The following is a 24,491-nucleotide window of genomic DNA, read 5'->3' as shown; positions in this document are numbered from 1 at the left end:
TTTCCAGTGTAAAAAAAGAACAAAACTTGATAATTGGAGAGAGAACTAATCATTACAACTTGGAGAAACGACAAAAATAAGTCATATATTCAATAAAACTAATTAGATCTTGCAGATGAAAGGAGAGCTAAGCTGTCTTGGCATCATAGTTAATTCAGTTGACAATTTTACAGAAACCGTCGTGATAAACTTCCATACTGTTTAGATCGATTGTAATCTCTTTAAGGTTTGCTATTTACTGTTCCAAACAATTCTACTATTTTAGAAAAGCAGAGGACAGTTATACCACAGTACATATAGTGACACTCGTCCTTTGATCTGAGCAGACTAAGCTACATTAAATTTACTTGCCTGAATTCTCTTCCCTTTCCTGAAAAAAATCTCTATACTTTACATGTTTTAAGTGTGATTTTCATTTCAAGAGTCACATAATATAATGTTTTTAAAATGTTGTTTCCATATTATTGAATTCCATTATATTATTCTATAGCATGACTGCCAATCTCCTGATTTCCGTCGTGCAGAATCCTAAGATTTTATGATTAGCATCCTGTTTTCGGTTTTTGATCTGATCCTTCAGCAATTAATGTGTTTAAAATTACTTATCAACGATACTAGTCTTATTATTTGTACTCCAGTGGCGTTTTGTCTTCATTAAACCCATTTAGAGTACTCGAATAATGAAAACTAGAAAACCAAATGGAATACTAAGTAAGAGAATATTTAAATTCTAAAATTGAGAAAAATTCCGCAAAATACGACTAATAAAATATATGCATAGGGTAGGACAAACCTTCGTGTCTCATACATTTCAGCATACAATAAACATTAAACTTACAGAAAGTGTCCTCCAACCGCTAGTATGTTTCTATGAGTTAAAATATGCAAAAATGCTTGTAAAATTGGTATAACTCTTCACAAAAAAAAGAAGCTTTATATCTCGGTAGCCTGTATTTCAGAGGTTGTCGTTTGTTGCTTTTATGTCTATAATGTTGTTCATGTTTGTAATTTTCTTTTTGAGCCTTTTATAGTAATCAAGGCTGTATTTGTTTTGCTGATTGTTTAATGCAACACGATGACCTATATTTTCGACATTTTTTGGTCTCTTGTTGAGAGTTATCTCATTGTAATCATACCATATATTCGTATTGTGATAAAGTGACTCTTTAAAGTTTACCTTGACTTGCATTGCTGTCTTGATATCCTGACTTGTTATGTCAGAGTAGCTGATACACCCAGAGGTTAAAATTGTCTTGATTACACTTTGTCTATCGGAATTGATATCTAAAGCATATTCTATGCATGATAGTCCCTGTTTGCATCAGTCAAAAAAATATTTAAAAATGAAATATTACTTGGTACTGTAATTGATAAACAATTAGTCCTTTCCATATTTTTGTAGTAAAAGGAGAAGAATTACAAATATGTCATGCAAAATTAATGCCTTTGAAATATTCCGCATGGAGCGTTCCTGATGAAAATTAATACGGAAAAGCGCTTTGGACGCATGAAGTTCATAATGTGTTATTTTCCTGATTTTCAATAAATGACTAGCAAAGGTACAAACAGCAAATATAACACACAACTAAATTCCGTAAAAGAAAAGCACACTGACATATAGTCAAAAAGATAACAAAAGGCGATTTACAAAATTTGCACAAGTATTATACCGCATAAGAATGCTTGGAAACTGCAGATCTAAAACTATGTCGTCATGCACTCAAATGTTAGTGTTTTTTTTGATAAAATTTGAAAGCACTATCGTCTTCTTCAGAATAGAATTCAAGTGATGAAACAGGTGTTTACTCATTGTCGTATATCTTTAAACTTGAATCAGTAAAAAAAAAAACAAGCACGTTATCTGAAGCATTGTAAACCCAAAGTTTTTAATTGAATACTTTCCGACAAGATTTTTTAATATTATTTTGATACTAACCTGATTATTACGAAAATTTCCATCACAACCACATTCAAATAAAAGTTTCAATAATTCACAATTATTCCGTTCAATTGCTAAAAATAAAACCGTGTTTCCCTTGAAAATGAAAATAAAAATGATCAGACAAAAAATGTGTATACGGATTTTCAAATCAATAATAACCTTGTCAGTAATGTGTAAAGCTTCAGATGGCTATAATCTAAACAAATAAATTATTTGTTCAAATCGGACAAACATATTTCATTATATTAAGAAATTATAAGGCGTAAAGCAGGCGTAAGTGGTAGTTACGTGTCTAGATGCAGGCGTAAGGGAGCAGGAAACGTAAATTTGTAGTCTTTATGGAATTATGGAATCAAATTGATTAATGAAATAAAAGGAAAGTAGTATACAAGGTAAATAATAATTATGTGGGTTTAACTAAGTATGTAACTATCAGAAAATTTAAAATCCCAAAACCTTTATCCTTGGATAATAACATTAAAATCCTTTACTTTAGGTTACATCGCAGTATCATTATTTATGTCGTAGTTCAAAAGACAATGATTTTCAAAAAAAATATACTTATTTTAATTGCAACTTTTATTTCAAATTAATTGTCATAATTCTTATTTGAACGTAATAAACTTATTTGAACCAGTGTCTGTTTAAAATGTATTTATTTATATATTAGTTTCATCAATGGTTAATATTTGAAGTTTTTTGTCAAACAATGAGAAATAAAATCAACAGTACAGAATTTTGTATCAAATACACAAAAGTACACAGCTTAAGGGTAATTCACTGATCTTATATAAGTGTAGTATATGTAAGGATATTACGCCTGGTATATTTATTGACCAGTCGTTCTCATTTGCATAATACGCCTGTTGTTTTGTGGACCAGGCGTACTCATTTAAGGGCATACGATACAGTTACAGAGGAGGTAATGACGTTGCTAACGTAAAATGTTATTTTCGCGACGTCAAACTGTGGAATATCGGGAAAAGATGCATTTTTCGACTGATTTTTACCATTCAAACTGATTTAATTTGAAAACGAGTTCATGGACCCCTATTTTTTAAAACAGCAATTTGCTTCATTTTGTAGGGAGATTATGTGACCCAAATTTTATAAAACTGTAAACAGAGGATTTTTTTTAATTTTGATAAACATGCAGCAAAAAAATGACGTATTTTTCTCTATTAATGAACATTTGATAAATATGAGTTATTTCTGAATAAAAAATGCATAATTTTTTAGGTTACTTATAAAATACAGAAATTACCGATTATTTAACAAAAAAACTATTTGTGTTTATCTTTTATAACAAAAAAGTTATGCCTTTCTTTCGAAAGAGAAATTACGGCCACAAATCTGAATTTTAAGCAAAAATAAAAAACTTCGGCCTCATTTAACTCAAAAACTAGCACATGAAGGTATATTTTTTATTACATATTTGAGTTAATCAGGTAAAAAAGAGTCTATATGAACATTTTCACGAACTTGTAAATACAGGATCAAAACTGTATAGTATGCCCTTAAATATTACGCCTGGTTGCCGCCAGTTACGATTGGTTTACGCCTGGTTTACGCCTGGACATGCATTTTGTTAACACAGCAATGCCACCTCGATATAGTATGATTTTACGCCTGGTTTCCGTGTCATATACGGGCGTCACATTTCGTACAGGTAATTATCTTGGAACACTAAATATTTTTCTCCCAAAGGGAAATTTCATCGGAAACAAGATTTTTATATATTTCTATACAAAAATATTTTCACGAACTTGTAAATACAGGATCAAAACTGTATAGTATGCCCTTAAATATTACGCCTGGTTGCCGCCAGTTACGATTGGTTTACGCCTGGTTTACGCCTGGACATGCATTTTGTTAACACAGCAATGCCACCTCGATATAGTATGATTTTACGCCTGGTTTCCGTGTCATATACGGGCGTCACATTTCGTACAGGTAATTATCTTGGAACACTAAATATTTTTCTCCCAAAGGGAAATTTCATCGGAAACAAGATTTTTATATATTTCTATACAAAAATATTCGCAATTTACGCGTTTCCATGTTTCATATAATAAATATATCAATCATAGAATTTCTACGTTGAATACAAATTTGATGACAGAAAAAAATACACTTATTTTTGAACATTAATAAATTAATAAATCACAAAAACAAAGGGGTCAGATAAAAATGCATTTCTAAAACAAAATAAAATAAATAAGATAAAACAAATACCCGCGAGTCCTGAATGTTGACATTGGCTCCCCCTTTTATCATCAGTTTCATTGTATCACATCCTTTTCGTTTTACTGCTTTGAAGAACACTGGAATTCCCTATAAGATGTGTTTATTAAAAGCTAATCGTGTTCAGTAATTTGAGCTTTTGATTTTGCTATATGAAAAGGAATTTTCCGTTATGTATTTTCCTCGTTATTCAGTATTTTTTGTAATTTTTCTTTTTTGTTGCATTCGTATATCTATAACATTATGTAAATATTATATTACATTGTGATAGATACTCATTAACTATATAAATAAGAGCATTTATTTTATGGAACTATAATTGTTTTCCAACAGAACGTCAAGAAAAGGTAACGTACGATATTCCACTAAGTCAAATTATCGGGGTCAAAGTTGCCTAAGCGGGGCTATACATGAGGAATATTGAGGAATATAATACCTCGTAGAATATATATTGCACTTGCATACTGGTACAATAACACATCTGTTCTGGACAACAAACAACAATATGCATTCCATAATTTTTACCCAAAACTACCGTCATTCATTAGCTTCCTTCAGCAAGATAACATTTTCGAAATTCATTTGTAAATATAAAACAACCAACTTGAAGATGTTTCTTATGTGTAAAATAAATGTCGGCGTCTTCAACTTCGTACTTTATTTGACCTTTTTAACTTTTTTATTTGAGCGTCACTGATGAGTCTTTTGTAGACAAAAAGCACGTCTGTGGCAAATACAAAAGTTCAATCCTGGTATCCATGGTAAGTTTATTTCCTCCTATTGTTTTGTCCCAAGAAACGAACTGAAATTTCCCTTCCGTTTGACTCCTATTGTAAATTTCGTTGTTTCTTGTTAAATTATATTTGTGTTTTGTTTTTCAGACATAAGTTGTGGTTTTCTACATGAGTCGTCTGTGAATTTAGTTTTAATGTTATATTTGTTATTCTCATCGGATTTTGTCTAATGTTTAGTTCGATTCAGTGTGTGTTACATTTTAATGTTGTGTCGTCATTCTCCTCTTATATTTAATGCGTTTCCCTCGGTTTTGGTTTGTGACTATGTTTTTGCTATCGATTTATGAGTTTTGAACATCGGTATACTACTGTTGCCTTTATTTTATTTCATTGCACTTATAAATAAATGAATGATTATTAATACTCTAAAGGTCTGTATGTCTGTAAATGTGAAATATTTACATCCACATTCATCTTCAATAAGTAGAAAGCTATTTTACTGTTAGGCATTAATTACCTCTCTTGTTTAACAGTAGATTCGATATTTTTTAAAACTTGCAAATTACATTGTACCTTTTCATTAACCATATTAACATCGGCGCCATATTTAAGTAAAAGCGTTATGGCATCAGTGTGTTCCATTAATACAGCCATTTCTAAAACAGGATTTCCCTGTAGAAAAAGGGGAGAATATGGTAAGAGATTTAAAATAATGAGCAAATACAAATACATAGTAATGACCAGAAAAGCATTTAGAAGTAGGTAAAGGTAATGAAAGAAATCTTTGCAAGCTGTATTAAACACAAAGACCTAGTAAAAACATACATCAGAATGACTTATTTATAATAATAACAAATTGTTTTTTTTCTGTTACTAATTATTTCATAAATTAAAAATAGTTTCTGGTATTACAATATTTTCTAATTTCTCTCAGTGAATCATATTGTCCCCCTATTTTAAGTACATGGATGAACTTTTAGCTTTGTATTATTAAGAAATGAATACGTTATTCTCATAAACAAATCGACAATATACAAACTTTTAACTGCATGTGTCAATTACATATATGTGCAAATTAATTCTTAACAAGAATGTGTCCCAAGTACACGGATGCCCCATCCGCACAGTCATTTTCTATGTTCAGTGGACCGTCAAAATGGGATAAAATCTCCAATTTGAAATTAAAATTAAATAGAACATATCACAAAGAACATGTTTACTAAGTTTCAAGTTGATTTGACTTCAACTTCATAAAAAAATACCGTGACTAAAAAATTTAACCAAAAACTTTAACACGAAGCGGGACGAACGAACGGACGCACAGACCAGAAAACATAATGTCCATAAATGAAGCATACAATTCTAACCTGGGGAAACGACCTTCTCTCTGACGTAAAATTTGCAGTTTTTCAAATAATTATGATTAATTGGATGAAGATAGTTGTTTAAACTTATAAATGTAAACATGTTCATGCAAAAAGGAGCAGCTTACTTTTTCAAGCATAATTAAAGTCATAAGAAACCTCAAATAAAAAAAAAATAATGCATATGTTTTTTATAACTCAATGGATAGTTTTCATTATAAAACTTATGTACATATACTTTTTTCTGAAGAAAATTCTTTAATTTATTCATATTTAGAAGAAGTTTACTTTATTGTAATAGCTTGCTTCCAGCAAACAATTCCCCCGACATATTTTCCGTATGCAAAGTGACCTCAGTGTGACCCATCTCGTAAAAATCCGGTGATCACAATACGCATGGATGTTCTTAAAATAAACTATTATCTGAATTCACATGTAAACACGTGCTCTCTTTCCATGCTTTTTTGTTTATTTTTTGTCGATTGTTGACAAACAGGTGACCATCGTTAAACTTCGGCTTCAAAACACGAACTTTAATTACCTGCCATATTTTCACAACAACACTGACTGATTTAAAAAAAATTGACGAATATACGAAATTTACACGGAAAAAATGATAAATTCGTGCACAGAAGACTAAGTTTATTATGTTTGTATGCATTGGTTCAAAATTTGGAAGAACATAATTTTTCACCAGTCACTCGTTTCTTATGACTTTAAAGAAACTACAAGACAAAATATAGTGGATTACCTCTTTGTCTGGAATATTTACGTCGGCACCGAGATCTAACAAAATTTCCAAAGATCTCAGTTGTTTGAACATCATTGCAACATGTAGTAAATTATTTCCCTGAAAAAGTATTATTATTCTGAATTGTATAATCAATAGATCTGGACAGTTATCAACATTCTCTGAGAATGTATGCATCATAAATATGAAAATTTCTTCTTATCATTTGAACATTTTTCAGAATATAATCAATATTGTTTTTTTTATGTTTTTTAGTTCGAATATATATGTTACAGGCATTTTCTAAATTTAGGCATTTTGTATAATGCCTGAAAATTTTAGACATTCTCTAAAATTCCTGCAAGATTCAGTCATTATACATAATGACTAATTTTTCTAGGCATTTTACAAATTGTCTGAAATTATTTTAAAGAATGAAATATAAAAAATAAAAACAATTGAAAGCTTTGAACACTTAAACAGTTTTATTTATGATAATAATTACTGAATTAAATAATTGTCGAGTTTTAAGAGTTTTAATAATCAAGAAGAAATTTTACCGAAATTATTCCAAAAAACTTAACAATTATTTATCATGTCTCAAAATGTTTGGATGACAGAACTGTTACCCAATATTTGCCCTGATCTTTTGTAAGTACATAATTATTTTGCGTAAAAATCTGGTGTTAGCACTTCAACCATATTTGAAGAAACCGGAATCATCACACATTTAGCTCTTTCATTACCTTTACTGACAAAACACTTAACGTTCAACAGCATTGTGTTTCGCAATAAGCAATTGTCAACTGATCCCTTATGGAGTAATTGCCCTTTATAGTAAATTTTAAATTAAAAAAAATGTAATCTTTAGCACAAATAAATTCAAACCTAGCCACAATTTGCAATAGGCTATCTTGATTGAAAAATATATACGATGACACTACCAACCATATCTGTGTATCACATCAAAACACAACCTTGTATGGCAAAACCCATATTGTAGAGGGAAATTTGTTTCGATGTGGGGGTAAAAATATTTAAAGGACTTAAAATGCTCATTATTTCTGAATTGGCTGGTTTTTTGGAAAATGAATTAAATCTACCGAACCGTTACATATTTTCTTTGCAAGATTTTGTGTTTTTGTCCACTTTTGTCAATGATAACCTTCTTCTACAAATTGCCTGAAACTGAACAGGCAATTTGTTTAATTTTGTTTCAAAATTTCAGTCATTTTACAAAATGACTGCATATTTTTTGTTATTTTGTATAATGCATGTCAAGGTTAGGCATTTTATAAATTGCCTGAAAATTCAGTCATTTTACAAAATGCCTAAATTTAGAAAATGCCTGTAACATATATATCAAGCCTCATTGAGTGACTCCCAATAAGAGGTTATATACGACCTGGCAATAATGTCACGTCTGGTTTCACGGAAAAGTAGTATACAACATACTCAAAAACATTAGTCAGTAAACATTATCAATATAAATCTAGAATAGTATACTATTACTCTAAGACTTAATGCTAGTTAGATGTACTACTAAGGATATAATGCACATGCAAGATAAGTAAAATAAAATTTCGGATTAACATTGCTTGAAATAGCATTAGTATGTACTAAACGGCGAATGAGATTACACATTTTTTTGTAAACAGTGAAGATATTTTTTGTTGACTTGAAATAAAGGGTTGTAGATTCCATAATTTGGTATGTATTAAACATTGTATTATATTACATTTTTTTAAATAATGTTGATATTTTTTGTTGACATGACATAAGGTTTTGATTTCATAATTTGAAGATCGTGTATTTATATTTTTGAACGTTTACAGATAACATAAAAATGTGCAAAAACACTACCTACACATACTCTATGAATAAAAAACTAAATATACGAAATATGATTACTTCTTTGTCTTTTATATCAATGTCAGCTCCGGATTCCACGAGAATTTGCATTAGGTCCAACTGATCTGATGTCATTGCTTCTTCTAAACATGACGTTCCCTTAAATAAAAACTAATTATGATACCACTTCTCATATCCAGCTGAATGATTTTCCAAAGATATCAGTTGTTTGAACATCATTGCAACATGTTTGACTGTAGTAGTCAATTTTATCAATGACTCTTCCGTAGCATCTGATTTAATCCACGGATTAAAGAGGGCTATTTATTTCTGCTATGTCTCGTTGTGTTTATGCAATTGTGTGGTTGATTTTTGATTTGTGTTGTCGTTCGTCGTTTGGTTTAAGTATGAACTCGCTGTCTCGCTTCCAATCAGAATTTTATTATCCGTATGGTACAATGTACGTTCCGCCTTCTTGTGAAATATCCATTGGCAAGTTGTTTTACAACCACAACGATACATTGAAAAAATCAAATCCATCTCTTAGTTACGTAAGACATGTAATAGCTTTCTATTGTTTTTATCTGCAAAGAGGGATCATATTAAAATGTATAACTTAACTTACGGAAATGTATAATTTGAAAAAGATAAACCTAGCAATGCCTAGAATTATTTAATATGTAGATTTTTTCAAAATGAATTATTGAAGCTTTCAATTGATAAAACATATGTTAACTCTTACAGTTTGCAGGATTAAACACTACAGGTACTTTGCTTCCAAATTAGTTAGGTACACAATGTACAGTTAATCTGTATATAAAGATCTTCCTCAGGACAAGAGAAAACTGGTCTTTTACGAGAAGTAACCTTGAAATTGAGGTTCAAGATCTGAGGTATTACTACAGTTAGACCAGAAGAGAGTGACATGACAAAACTGGTTTTGCTTAATAAATTACTACATAAAGGTAATGAGATGTGGTGTGATTTAAAATTTATGTTTGACTGTAGTAGATTAAGGTTTGACTGTAGTAGACAATTTAAAAATATCACTTGTACGCATAATTCCAATTATCGTCCACGTGACTTACTAAGTTATTTCTAATATTAGGATCAGCACTGTATTTAAGAAGAAGATTGACCATTTCCTTCTGCTTGGACAGTACAGCAGTGTATAAAAGTGGATCACCCTTTAAATAAATATAAGTTCAAAGTTAAAATGATGTTTGACAAATTTTGAAAAAAAAGTATTTACAAAATGTTCCAATATAAAATTGAATATATATAAGAATACAATTTCTAGTACATAATTTTCCATTTGAATAGCATAATTTGCTCTATGTTTTCCCAGTGAAGATTATTCATACAATGTATTCTGCTTTTTTTTTTTTTTTTTTTTTTTTTTTTATGGCGGACAGCTTTCTCATTGGCAATCATAGTTAACACATCCCTGTTTTTTTCTTTCAAAATACACGATTCTTTAACAGGAAATGAAAAAATCCAAACTGGATCTAATTTCTTATCTAATTTTTAAAACTAAACAATAATGATCAAAATCTACCTTGCTACTTCTACAATCCACATCTGCATCAGCATCTTTTATCATCATTTCCACTATATCTGTTCTGTTAGACTGGACAGCAGTATATATGATAGGATCCCACTAAAATATTATTTTTTTTTATCAAAAAGAGGAAAAACTTAGAAGAAAGCAATAGGAAAATATACGTATGCGGTACCACACAGCTCCTTCAGTTCTTTATTATTTATATGTACATATATTACCGCTTCTCTAATTCTATGGAAATTTATCACTTTCCGAACCCATTGTATAATAAAAAAAATTAATCAACGTGTGGTTGCTGGTGATCTCAAAAGATCATTGGATGATTTAGTGTCATGACCTTTTTAGCTAACTGGATGAATCAAAATTTGATAACAGGTGTTAATGAAATTGACAACTTCGTGCAATGTTAAAGGCACTCGAAGGGGATTTTGGGTTAACAAAAAAAAGAAAGTGTCTTTTTAATCATTAGAGAAACAGATTCTTACATAGTTACTCGTGGATTATCGGATTTATCCAATCTCGATAGTTATCTCGAGGCGGCTCGGACTTTAAAATTGATAATATAACTATCTCGATTGGATAAATCCGATAATCCACTGGTATCAATGTAAGAATCTATATTTATTTGATTTCACTGATGTCGGATTGAAAATATATCACATGACATGTTGTGTGTGTTTGCTTTTAAACAGCGAAATATGTTAGTACTATGTTATATTTCGTTTAGAAAATCGTTTTTGTTTTTTGTTTAGTTTTGCCTTAATTTTCAATAAACAAAATAAAATTCATTCTTCTTGCTGATTATCATGCTTTGATATTTTCAGATTCGTTTTAGTTTTTCTAGTAAGACATAAACGTATAAATTACCCAAAAGATGCATTAATCGTTATGAATTGTATCAGCGTTTCACTCCATGAATGACTGGCTATAGCTATTGCGAAAGACTTTATATTGATAAATTTGCGTTATAAGAAAACTTTGAACGAAGTAACGGTTGCCAACTTATTTTTTCATTTGCACATTCAATCCTGATTAAACTGAGCAAGCTCAATTGTTTCGGATTTATACATCCCCGAATTTCTAATTGTTTTGGCTTTGAGCGTTCCTTATGAAGATAAATCTAAAAAAGCGCGTCGGCCGCATAAAACTATATATTAAGTGTTTTCGTTTTTGTTTCAAGAAAGTTTAATAGATTAATAGTTATACCCAGTACAAACATGTTTCAAACCTGTTTGTTTCTGTGGTTGACCTCTGCTCCGTATTCAATTAACAATTTCACAACATCATACTGTTCATACAATAGTGCTGTATACAATATAGGGTCTCCCTGCCAATACATATAAATCATCATCTGTTCGTGAAGAGTCATGGTTTCAAAGTCTGGTAATATTCATAGTAAGTGTTTTGTCCATTGTATTTAATTTAGTCTTTCATAGGGGAGAGTATTATTTGTAATAATGACTATATATACTTGTTCCAAAGTTGTGAAAGTATAATATTTTATCGTTTGGTTGATCTTAGTTTTTTGGTAATTTCACTGTCCTTTTGTTTTCGTTTTATGAGTTTTTACTCTTTTCATAACTAATATCTGTATTCAATATCACCGTGCCATTATGTGGCCCCCTGTCAATAAATTAAAATAAATAATGTTATTTGACTAATATGTTTGTGAATTTGTGGAAGTAGAGTAGATGGATTCGTTTTCACAATGTCTGGTTTTTCACAAAAGTGTTTTTCTTCACCCAAACACAACGTATTGAACATGCATGAATTACTTGCCACTGGACGTTTATCGACAATTAGTCTTCCAAACACTGGAAGTTATAGGATGGAAAAAAGTTGTAAGAACTTATCTGAAATATAGACAGATACTTTCGCTAAATGGCCATTTGTATCGAAATATTGAAATTCAACTTTAAAAAAAAATTATGATCTTATACATACAAATGTATAATAGATAACGGCATTAGTCTTTAATTTAACGGCAACATTAGAAATGCACAATACTTATTTTATACAATTTGACCTTGATATCGGTACCTTGTTGTCTCTGAAATTTAGATCCTCCTCTCCAGATTTTATCAACTCATGTATTACTCGAATGGAATGCGACGATCCTTCTTTTATGGCTTTACAAAGAGCGCTGTCTTCCTTCAAACATAAAACACTTAAAAAAAGTCATATTTTCAAATCATCTTTTAGTTAGTAATTCGAGAGGCATTAACTCTTCTGTTAAACTGCACATGTAAATTCCGACGGGTGATAAAACATTTTTTTTCTTTCATAATGTATATCATGCAGTTTAAAAAGGTTTGTTTTTGTTATGACAATGAATTGAGAAAATAATTATGCGAAAGGACAGTTTGTTTCCTGATAACTGGTTATAATATCTGTCTAGAAAACAACCATATCTATATACGTGTCTATATAAATTGTAATAATTGTTTTACAGGAAATATTGTCAATTCCCCTTTAAATGTTTCACAAAGAAGTTAAAGCTTGAAAGTTGATAGAACAATATGTTTAATAAAAAAAACCGTTTGAAACGAACCTATATTGCTTACTAGTTCTTACCCGATTAGCTGTGTCTAGTATATATTGCTTTATGCATTCTAAACGTTGAAGCCTGTCAATCTTTCCGTCGAATTGGACTGTCTGAAATTTATGTCGGTATCAATATTGCAGACAAAGCATGTAAAGTAAAAAGTTATGAAACAAACATCACAAAAAAGCAAGACTTTACTATACCAAAAAGTTTAAAATTTCAGTGTAATAGAATATTTCTCTAAATAACGGCACGTGACACAAGATGTGTTATTAACGTGCAAATTGAATTTGTAATGAATGATTGACACATCAAGGAAGTACTTGCCATGAACAAGATGACAGGTGCCAGAATCAGCTTACTCTTCAAGAGCACATGCAATCACCCCGGATTTTATTGCGGGGTTCGTGCTGCTTAGTCTTTCATTATTTCTATGTAGTGTTTTATGGACTTGTATTAAGTCTTATGTCGTCTTTCTATGTTTACAATAACATTGTATATTTCTCTTCGACTAACGAGTGTTGAATGTCCCCTTGGTACTTTCAGACTTGTTTTCAGCAAGTTTAAGTTGTCCTTCTGCGATCCGTCGAAAGCCAATCTCAATGTATGACTTATACGTTGAAACAGTTTAATTAAAACACGATTTTGACTCACTTAAAAGTGTACGTCTTGCAAAACAACGCGCTATGGCGATCTATTCTAAATCAGTAAAACTGAATACCTTTCTCGGTTTTTCATCTTGGTTGTCGATGTTTGAACTTTCTATTGTAGATGGGTCATTACTCGTCCTCAAATTTGGAGTCGACTCATCGAAAAGCTATAAATGTTTAGATATTAAATATTGTTTATTTAGAAAACAACAAATAAACTAGACTTCAAGAGATATATATTTTGATTCTGTATAGTAATAACTCGAAACCCATACTCAATTCAACAATATCTATTTAACCATAAACATTGAAAGATATATGATTTGCATACGGCACATATATCTCTGACAGGACAGTTTGACAAAGATCATAAAGCTAAATTGCTAATTGCAAATCTGAAAACCAACTAATTTTCTAGGTTTGTTACTTATCATACGATATTCTCATGACAGTTGACAACGTCATCAAGAGTTGACAATTACGGAGGTCGGAATGGGGTTGAAGAATATGAAATAATGACCAAAATGTGTAGAAAGAGTGCAAATAAAAGAAACGATTTAAATGGAAAAAAACCAAGGCAAACACAAAGAATCTAGAACTATTAATTAGAGGAAAAGGGAAGGTATATGGAATAGATATATTAACGGACAGGATAAATAAAGAATAGAGAAAATTGAAGAAAAAAAAATGGAATGAAGGACACCCATCCAAACCCTCATCACATGGTTGCCGGTCTACAGTAAATAGTTCCAAATAAATTTAGGACATGTTCCTAATTGGCATTTTGCACAATGACCTTGTTATAGTCTTTATAGATTATGGCATTGGTTATAGGTAAAGGATAACGGTACTGGAGAAATATTTTGACTTTTCAAGAACTGATTAATTATTAGTCCAAATATTTATGACGTCTTGAAAGGCTATTATATTTTTTTCTTTGACGCCTTACTTCGACTAAGGCGTTAAAGGGCGTATTGCATTTCCGCTAATTTTTCAGAGTGCCAATACTACGTTTCCGCAAATTTAAAGTATACGTTTCCGCAATTTGTATTTATTACTTTTCCGCAAATTTACCTGGTAAATTATAAAGATTTGAATGTACATATATGATATCTTTTTTTAATATATTTTTGATAAAGAAAATGTTCTGATCTCAGTATAGCTAAAATTTACTAGATATAACTAGTTGACTCGAGTAAGGGTGAGTTAAACTTCATTGAGAGATCTTTGGTTTGGCTTACTTGCCAACTTACATGATTGAAGAATGCTTTGTTGAATTAGTTGCCGATGCTCCATCTGACGATAAATGCATGAGGTCTGCTGATTATATGCTGGAATTTTATATAGATGGCAATTGAGATGTCCACCAACCATTTGGGCATCACCTCCTGACCCCAAGGAAAATAGAACAACGAATGGTGTCGAGTCTTTTCGTGCCTACCTGAACGAGCAGTTTTACGCTAGCCGTCCTACCATATTTGTTGTTGTCGATGTGTTATTGAAACTGAAGACAACATCTTACATAAAGATGAGAAATCTAACTGTAAAAGCACCCGTTAGGAAATATGAAAAGGAGAAGATGGACTTCCTTCCTGAACAAAATACAAAACTTGTAAACGGTGAATGTGCTACTATGGACTTTGTACGACGTGTTGGCTACAAATATTCTGCCAGAACTGACTTATGAACTCATATCAAGATATTTTTTAACATACGTTAATGATGTATTCTACTTACAAGTTATGATGACCTTTAACTTATAATACATATTCACTTTTTAGCTCACCTGGCCCGAAGGGCCAAGTGAGCTTTTCTCACCACTTGGCGTCCGTCGTCCGTCGTCGTCGTCGTTAACAATTTACATTTTGAACTTCTTCTAGAGAACCACTGAATGGAATGGAACCAAACATGGCATGAATGTTCCTTATGAGGTGCTGACCAAGTGTTGTTACTTTGTAGCCGATCCATCATGAATGAAATTAAACATGTTCCTTTTCTTATAAATGAGGTTGTGTTGTCACTTTTAGCCAAATTTTATATTTTTTTTATATGATTTCAAAAACCCAAGTAGAATCAGGTGAGCGATACAGGCTCTTGAGAGCCTCTAGTTTATTATACCTTGCGTTCGAATAATAGGTATTCCTGAATTATTTGCGGAAAAGTAATAATTTTTTTTTTTTGGTATAGTGAACTTTTTTCCGGAAAAGTAAGATATTTATTTGCGGAAACGTAAACTTTTTTTTCTGGAAACGTCATCTTTTTTTCGCGGAAAAGTAATGCCAATTTGCGGAAACGTAAAACGCCGGCGTCAAAGAACAAAATATAAAAGCTTTTCAAGACGTTTGTCTATTTTTTAGCTCCCATCTTGTATTGTTGTACAGACTTTTTGAAATTGTAATTTTTATTATCATTCAAACCAAACGATTACATTATTTGTTGCTATTTTTTCTAATAATAAACAACAGGATAAACAGATTCACAACAACAGACAGACAGTACAACACTGGCAGGACAACATTAACCGTCAATACTGACCACAACAAAACATTATCATATACACTATATTTAAATATCTTACATCCAATGTTGTAGATCCGAAACTTGTATTGTCGTAAAGGGTGCTGACAAATTCGCTGGCCACAGTTGTATCAGGAGTAGTCCAACCTCCACTAGATTTAGACCAAGGCTGTTTGCTCGTCCCATTCGGTGACAAGATTTCCTTTTTCCCACATACATTCTGAATATCAAATGAAACCCAGTATGAATTAATAACTAGAAAGAAAAGACCAGTTTTTTTTGTGTTTCCCCGGAAATTAGAAAAAAAAATTAAAAAAATCCCGAACACTATTTGGGTAGGTCGATTATGAGTAGATTGATAATTCTTTATCTTGTTTTTCGGACTAAAACCCATGAAAAAGCTGATGGACAGAATATATGCACGTATCTTTATAAAAGTACCAATGAGAGAATAACACGAAGCTACGTTTCTGTAACTACAACCGCAAGCAGATACAGTATTAGATCATAGTATTGTGAATTTCTAGTCTAAAATATCGAAATTATTATATCTTGGATCTTGAACTTTTTGGGAAGATTCTTCACATATCCTTTAAAACATTTACATAGAAATATACTTACCAAAACATTACCCATATGATCTGCAAAATGCAATACAGAAAGCGTTACAATGATACAGTTCACATGGTTCACAAAAGATCGATATTTATCTTCTCTCAAACAAAATCTAAATTATTTTTTATCGCCCATATACTCCTACAAAAAGTAAACTTTTATCAAAAATTATAATGAAAATGTATTATAAGACAAGTGCATGTGTTGTGTGTTAAATGTTCAGTAGGAGATACATGTATTGAAAACAGAGAAAAGAAAACGTTTTGAATAAATCATCTGAGTGTCAGCTTAAAAATAAGTGAAACGCAGAATATTATGAAGATTTGTACTGCAACCATGAAATAAGAACATGCACGTCAGAATAAGAAACCTTGTTTCGTAAGTTGCCATCAACATTCCCCTCGTCTAGCTGTCAAATGATTCTTGAGGGCAAGACACTCTCTCACCAATTTAAAAAAACGTCCTCGTTTAGATCAAAATTACGAACGAGTTATTGTTATGACCAATTCACATTTGAGTTAAAAAGTATGAAGAAAATACCTCCTTCCCTGAAGCTTACTTTGATGGGGATTTATATAATTATTTATTAAATTGGTTTAAGTCTAAAATGGCTGATGTATATTGCCTAAATGAAAAAAAACCAGGGAAATATCGAAGCGATAGAGACGCATAGAGAATTAAAAAAAGGAAATCCAGAGGGTACCAAATTAATTTCGTCTCCCATGTCTTGTCATCCTACATGTATGTCCGATGAGAGTAAAATTACAACAATCTTTAAAATGATATATTAAATACACTTACCTCATGTATGTCGCATAAGTATTAAACGTAGTGGTGATATATTCTGACATATGATACCTATTTCAATTCTTTTAAATATTTTGACTGATATCTGCCCGAACGTGCGACTTAAAGAATGATACTATCTTCATTTATGGCAAACCCTTTAGCATATCAAGTATAGTTTATTAAACTGATTTAAATTCAGATATTCACTAACAGTTCTATCATCAATGAAGTATACACTTACAAAACATAAACATTGTAATTAAATATCAGTTGCAATATATCGACATTGACCAGTTCATTAATTTTTCTATTATTTCCATGTTTTGCATGAAGAACTATCAAATGATCTGTTTATTTTTTTATTTATCAATTCATTGTGGTATCCAATAATTGATAATTGGTGTTGAGTACTTTTAACACATTTAAAGGTAGAAGCTGTTGATCGTACTGATGTACAATTGGTAACTATTACTGTTATTAAATGAAATCTATTATACATCAACATTTTAGGACTGTTTTAAAAATCTATTTCTCCGCTGGTTTAACCAACACTCGTGTATATTGGTAAGTCCTTCCTCCCTCCCCCACCAAAACCACACACCCCTGGCCCATCTGTTGTGGTTGCTCCAGATGCAGCTTTTGAGTTTGAGTAAAACAAAAGAATAACTCTGTCACTTACAAGCTCAACATGCAACTGCCATGGCGTCAACAATGATTATGAAATCAAGAAGAACATGTAGTAGGAAATTTTTTCTAATCGATTAAATTATTAGAAGACCATTGTCGTTATATTTTGGAAAGACACTATTTTAATTTATTTTTCAAAATTTCTAATATAGAAGGTTGGAATGAAATAGGCTTCGTGACAAATTGTCTTGCACATTCGTCATGTTTGACAAATTAAATATGTAATCGTGTACCTTAAAATGTATGCTAATACATTAGATTGTATCAGTATCAGCAAGACATTTGAATATGTCGTTTATTTATTGCTGGACAATTGTACTTATTTAAGCGTTGACTTCGTTCAATTTTTCAGAATCAGAACTTGTTAAACTATAATGTATTATAATGTACTGTGCCGAGTTAGGAATGTGGTAGTTGTTATCAAATAGTCCGTTTCTAATTTTGTTGGCTTTTGTTTTTGAAGCAGTTCAGTGTTTCTATTGTTCCGTTGTTTTTCTTTTATAGTTGATGCGTTTCCTTCGGATTTGTTTTCGCTTAATCGATTGATTACTTTTGAAACACGATACACTGTTGTTGCCTTTATTATTATTTGTTGTCTCTTTCCATAGTGTTGTCTGTTTTGATTTATTTTTTTCGAAATAGAACAATTTTTAATCTTTAAAATGTAAGGCTTGGCGAACATTGGGCAATTTTTTTTTCTTTTAAGGGAACGACAACTTAGCTTAAAAAGGGGGTATTTTTTTCCCCTAATCCCCATTTAATTAAAAAAAAAGTTGTGGTAAAACATTTGCAATGAATCTAGATGATTCCCATACCTTATAGTGTTAAATTTTTGAGAAAAAAAAATAATTGATAGCGTCGAGAATGTAAAAAAGTAAAATAAATGTTTGAAATCAGACAAAAAAATATACCCCCCACCCCTAATGAAATTAAATGATTGGTCACTATATGGAAAAAGCGTATTGCAATGGTCAAGATGGTCTGTAGTTTATCAATTCTGTAAATGTATTTAGTATAAAATAAACAGAATGATGATCACTTCATATTGTATTCAAAGTTATCGCATAAAAATCAGTTACAATTATTTACTTCAAACTCAAGTGGTATAAATGTTAATAATCTAAATAATTCTTTTGTTTTAGTTAAATAATAACGTATTCAAATACAATATCTGATAAGAGGTCCGACTTCATTCAGAACATAAAACACAACCTACGGTTTGATATTAAATGTGAATAGCCGAGTAGTTAATATTTTTAAATACATTGTGATTTCTGCAAGTTAATTCTGATAAATAATTAATGGCTACCCGAAAGCACCAGGGACTTCTGGTCGCAGCTCTATGCTTTTCTGGTTTGGCCCTTTTATTACATATAATTGGGTTTGCTTCGCCATACTGGTATAGTCAGGAATTAGGCTCAATCACTGTGCACATGGGACTATGGAAAGGATGTGTTGGTATCAGTGGATTACTTGTGTGTAATGACTATTCTCTGTGGGACTCTGATCTTGAGTGTGAGTTTTAATTCTTTAAATTTATTTCAATAAAATGATAAATTGAGAAATTAGCTTAATTGATATCAAAACAAAAAGAAATTCTATTAATGAAATTTAAATTCGAAAATGAGCAACAAAAATAAAAAAATAGCTTAATTGATATCAAAACAAAAAGAAATTCTATTAATGAATTTAAATTCGAAAATGAGCAACAAAAATTAAACAAAGAATCTTTTATGTGGAGTTGAATTTTGTTTTTAGATGGTACGGATCGACTGATAAAGGATAAATATCTATATACATTTTATCTGCAAATGCATATTGAATTGTATTATCTAATTCGAAATTCGTTTTTTTAAGAATTCCACGAAATTCAATAGACTTTTTGATAAACTGTAAAAATACCTTCATACATATTGAATTGGGTCGTAAAACCGAAGATATCTATAATATATATAAACTACAAAAATAGTTTTTATGTCATAGTATTGTGCATTAGGGGGGAAAAAGTACAATATTTTTACTGTACTATTGCGAATTGATCAACCGATTAAAACTTCTTCATTTTATCTTCGAATTGCAACAACGAATAAGTTCTATTTGGCCTTAATTAACAATTATTGGCTGGTCAATTATTGCCCTTAACAGATGTGACTGCATAACTACATGCTCCGTTCTTGTTTTAGTTGCAGTCCGTATCCCCTGCCCTTCATACTGGTTTTAACGGGGTTTTGTTTAACTCCCGTATTGCTTGTTTTGTAGTTTTTCTAATGCAGGGTCCTAAATAGGAATGAATATTTACCTCTGTTCCACTCATACAATTGCACAGTGTGCAACGTGAACCATTACGTACCCAATGATGGACATCATGACACCATATGCTAGAAAACCTAACACCATACACTATTCCTCATACACCATTTCCATTGCCCCTAAGACTTCCATATTTGAATGTTACACGACTCATAATTTTGTAAATGTTGAATTTATATTAAAACATGATGGTTTTCTTGTTGTTGAAATGCACCAACCACCTTTGATCTACCGTATACAAATATGGAATGTAACGATTGCCAATGAGACAATCAGCAACAAATATAAAGCACTGAACGGCCCTCAACTATGAGCAAGACATATATATATTGCACATTTATCCCGGCATGACAAAATGTAAATCATTAAATTACATGAAAATCTAGTATTGCATGATTTATGCTTACAACAAACAAACAAACATAAAACCAAAAAGAGAGCAACTACTACCAATTAAAAACTCATTACTATTGTTAGGAGCCTGTGATTCAACATTTGTCGTTTGTTGCTGAATATCATATTTGTACTTCGTACATAATTTTTGTTTACCTAGATCAGCCGTTAGTTTCCTCGATTGTTTTTTTTTACAGACTATGAGGTATAGATTTTAGTCATTGTTGAAGGCCGGGTAGTTGTTACCGTCTATGTCATTTGTTGGAGAGATGTCTCACTGGCAATTATTCCACATCTTCATATTTCCATATTTTAACCATTCAACCCTCATCTTAACACATAGATTATCGTACGGACACTTCAACTTAAACAAATTGGTGGACGTCAAAACCCTCCCCTTAACCTATGGGCAGTGTAGCGCACAGTTCAGTTTATGTGTTTCTACCGCCTTTTCAGTTAGGTACAGGTCTATAGATATATTAAGAACATGTGGTATGGATACTAATGAGACAACCCTCCATCCAAATCATAATTTGTAAAAGTAAACCATTAAAAGTAAAAGTACGGTCTTCAGCACGGAGCCTTGACTCGAACCGAACAGTTAACTATAAAGGGCCCTTACTATAACTAGTGTAAAACCATTCGAAATTTACATTCCAGCTAGTTGTTCGTTTGATTCTGTAAACATTATTAAACTAAATATAACAGTGGTAACTTTGATATATACATAACATAAACAAATATGAGTACAACTACATAGCATATGTACAAGTAATCACAAACAAACATGTGTACGATTATATTGTAAGTGCTGCTGGAAATAATTCACGGTTACACGTTCTAAAATATAGGTTGTTATTATATAGAGTAATATTACTTTTACTTTAGATTATCACAGACTCCCACAAGGTCTAACTACGATTGCACTAATATTTGCATCCATAGGATGTTTTTCATTGGTTGTAAAAATATGTAAAGGTTCAAAACCCGGATTTGAGAAAGCGTATTTAGTAGCTAAAACCACGTTTGGTATCGCAGGTAGGTAAAACTTAGATAGTATACGTATTGAGAAAATACATGGCACATGCATATATGTACGTGCAATAATGATGGCTTCTTTAGTTGGGGAACAATTTACAAAGAATTAACATAGGAAGAAATTAAATATGAGACAGTCTTTCAAGGTCTTTGCTATTTTGTTCATATTTATTATAATATGAGATATTTCTGATTTTTTATGTGATTGTTTTTAAATTTAACTTGTTATTTCACGACAAAAAGTGATTGATAAAAAGGACTCTATTTACTTTTAATAGATTCTACAACTCAACAATTATTTGAATCTTTAAAAGTTTCGAATATAGATTTGTACTGGGTAGATAGTTCTTCTGGTGGGTGGTTAGTCTTTGAGACAACAAAAAGCCCAGTCACCAGTATTTGAATAAAATCAAAATTACGAATATACTTTGATTGTGCTGTTATAAAATCTTAAAATCATTTAGAGATTCAGGAATAACATTGTATCCTACTCATGCCACAGCTATGATTGTTAGTCTGGATTAGACTTCATTTTAGCATCTTTTTGGTCTGATCAAATTTTTTGGCTTCAGGCATCACGGAAAATACATTTCTTATCGATATGCGCATTTCAGGGTGCAGTAAAATTAGTACCGTTTATGATACAATTCCAGAGTATATTATATTCAAAGGCAAACAGATAAAAAGAAATAAGATAGAAAAACGTAATGAAGAAAAACAAATGACAACTCATGTATGTCCAGTAGTCGTAAATGTTTCCAGCCTTTAGGAAGAACGCAAAACATGATACTATATATATACGGAATAGGCTGGTTATCTCCCTAGCAACAAAACAAATCAGAGATAAACAGAAAAGGGACAGGGAACCAGTCTGATGTACTAATTGTTTCAACCTTGATAGTTAAAATCTAATGATTGTCAATGTTATTTCATTGACACGATAATTTTTGCATTTTTTTTTCCAGATGTATTTATCGCTATTGCACTAGTAATATGGTCACTGTTCCAGACAGAAGCGGTCAGAAATAATAAGGGTTATAGCATGTATCTAGAAATATTTTCAGCTGTGCTTTTTTTCCTTTCGGAAGTTGTACTTTATTTACCAATAAATGCACCCGAGCCTGTTGTCTACCCAGCAATGCCACAAACTATATCTTATATTACTACACAACAGCAATCTTACCGGAACTGGTGATGACATAAAAGCCGGACGTTTCTAAAGAATTTAGAAGATTTCACCATTTTATCCATGCTTATTCTTTTCTGTAAATAACTATTACTGTTTTAATTCTATGAATTTGTAATAATATAACATCAATAACTGTCATATCTTTGTGATTAATAAGGTTTGTTCTACAAATGGTAAGTTTCATTTACATGATCTCTAGGTTAAAATCATCTGTTCATATTCATTTTGTTCAGCATTTTTTATTGCTATGGCCCAATGATCTTAAACCAAAACAATCTAGGCTTTACGACGTACCAGTTTGCCAAATAAAGAAATCCAGTGACTTCCATAAGGAGTTTCCCGGCCGGTGAAAACATAATGTATTGTGTACCTAGCATGGCGACTGTTAGCACTAAATCAAAATAGGATTTCTCTAGGCACATACGTCTTATTCGAGAGACAAGAATCCAAAAATTAGAATAGTCTACTCATGTATTTCCACGAAATTAAACACAAATAATTGGTTACTATGGCAATGGTAGAACTTTTATGGTCCGTTCGTCACACAGCAGTCAGGTTGGACGTACATTATCAGTTACTAGAACAAGCTACGTCTTCCTGTACTATATAGTTACACGGTTGATTATTATCAGTCCATTAGCAGATTAACTAGTGATTTGGCTTTAAAATTTGATTAACCTCACAGTAAATCTGTAGTTTTTAAAACTATGTTAAACGTTTCTGAAAAGTTGCATCGAAAGTATATGTGTTGCTTTTTTCCAAAATCATGAAATTCAATGTTCTTGATCCTGTAATTTAGAATATGTATATTAAATAATACACAACAGATTAAATTTGTTTCTACTTTGAACCAATTTACCCCAGGATGGAATGGAGGTATTGAAAATCGAAAGTATATAGAAGAGTATATTTAATTGAATTGTATACAAGTGTGGACACAGATGAGTGTGGATAGTATGTTTGGATGTTTGACAGTGTCTTATGACAATAAAGTTCTATGTTTTTCCTATATGGTGTTAGTAACTGTGTTGCACGGTGAAAACCGATCTGAGCATTAGGATTGTTATTTATTTGATATTTTTCTATGTTTAATACAGACATGGGGAGACAGTAATTACATTAGTTACCAAATGAGTATGATAGAACATGTTCTACATCTTTTGTTTTGGATACATTTTGAAGCTGGGAGAGCAATTGTTAATTTCTGTGTCGATTTGGTCTCTTGTGGAGAATTGTCTCATTGGCAATCATACCTCATCTTTTTTATATGTATTTGCTTACAATTGGTATGGTTCTATTTACATTACATGTTGTACTTTGTGGTGGATC

The 24,491-nt window shown here is 31.3% G+C and overlaps 2 protein-coding genes across 2 annotated transcripts; one reads left to right on the top strand and one right to left on the bottom strand.

Annotated features, from left to right (window-relative positions):
• Nucleotides 1-343: 343 nt before the first annotated feature.
• LOC134705854 (putative ankyrin repeat protein RF_0381) lies at nucleotides 344-16,778 on the bottom strand. The gene is made up of 15 exons (XM_063564568.1): nucleotides 16,763-16,778; nucleotides 16,203-16,361; nucleotides 13,696-13,791; nucleotides 13,004-13,084; nucleotides 12,470-12,580; nucleotides 11,658-11,756; nucleotides 10,424-10,525; nucleotides 9,954-10,052; nucleotides 8,926-9,024; nucleotides 7,036-7,134; nucleotides 5,494-5,592; nucleotides 4,178-4,276; nucleotides 1,937-2,035; nucleotides 1,178-1,312; nucleotides 344-370 (listed from the first exon to the last, which is right to left on the bottom strand). Exons 1-15 carry the CDS (start codon nucleotides 16,775-16,777, stop codon nucleotides 344-346), a joined length of 1,419 nt encoding a protein of 472 aa, XP_063420638.1. The 5' UTR covers nucleotide 16,778.
• A 2,660-nt stretch (nucleotides 16,779-19,438) lies between these two features.
• Nucleotides 19,439-23,334, top strand: LOC134707543 (uncharacterized). Its single transcript, XM_063567387.1, has 3 exons — nucleotides 19,439-19,747; nucleotides 21,824-21,973; nucleotides 22,939-23,334. Exons 1-3 carry the CDS (start codon nucleotides 19,534-19,536, stop codon nucleotides 23,166-23,168), a joined length of 594 nt encoding a protein of 197 aa, XP_063423457.1. The 5' UTR covers nucleotides 19,439-19,533; the 3' UTR covers nucleotides 23,169-23,334.
• Nucleotides 23,335-24,491: the final 1,157 nt, after the last annotated feature.

This window comes from Mytilus trossulus, chromosome 2, assembly GCF_036588685.1.
Source record: "Mytilus trossulus isolate FHL-02 chromosome 2, PNRI_Mtr1.1.1.hap1, whole genome shotgun sequence".
Lineage (NCBI taxonomy): Eukaryota > Metazoa > Mollusca > Bivalvia > Mytilida > Mytilidae > Mytilus > Mytilus trossulus.
This window is presented reverse-complemented; position numbering and strand designations above follow the sequence as displayed.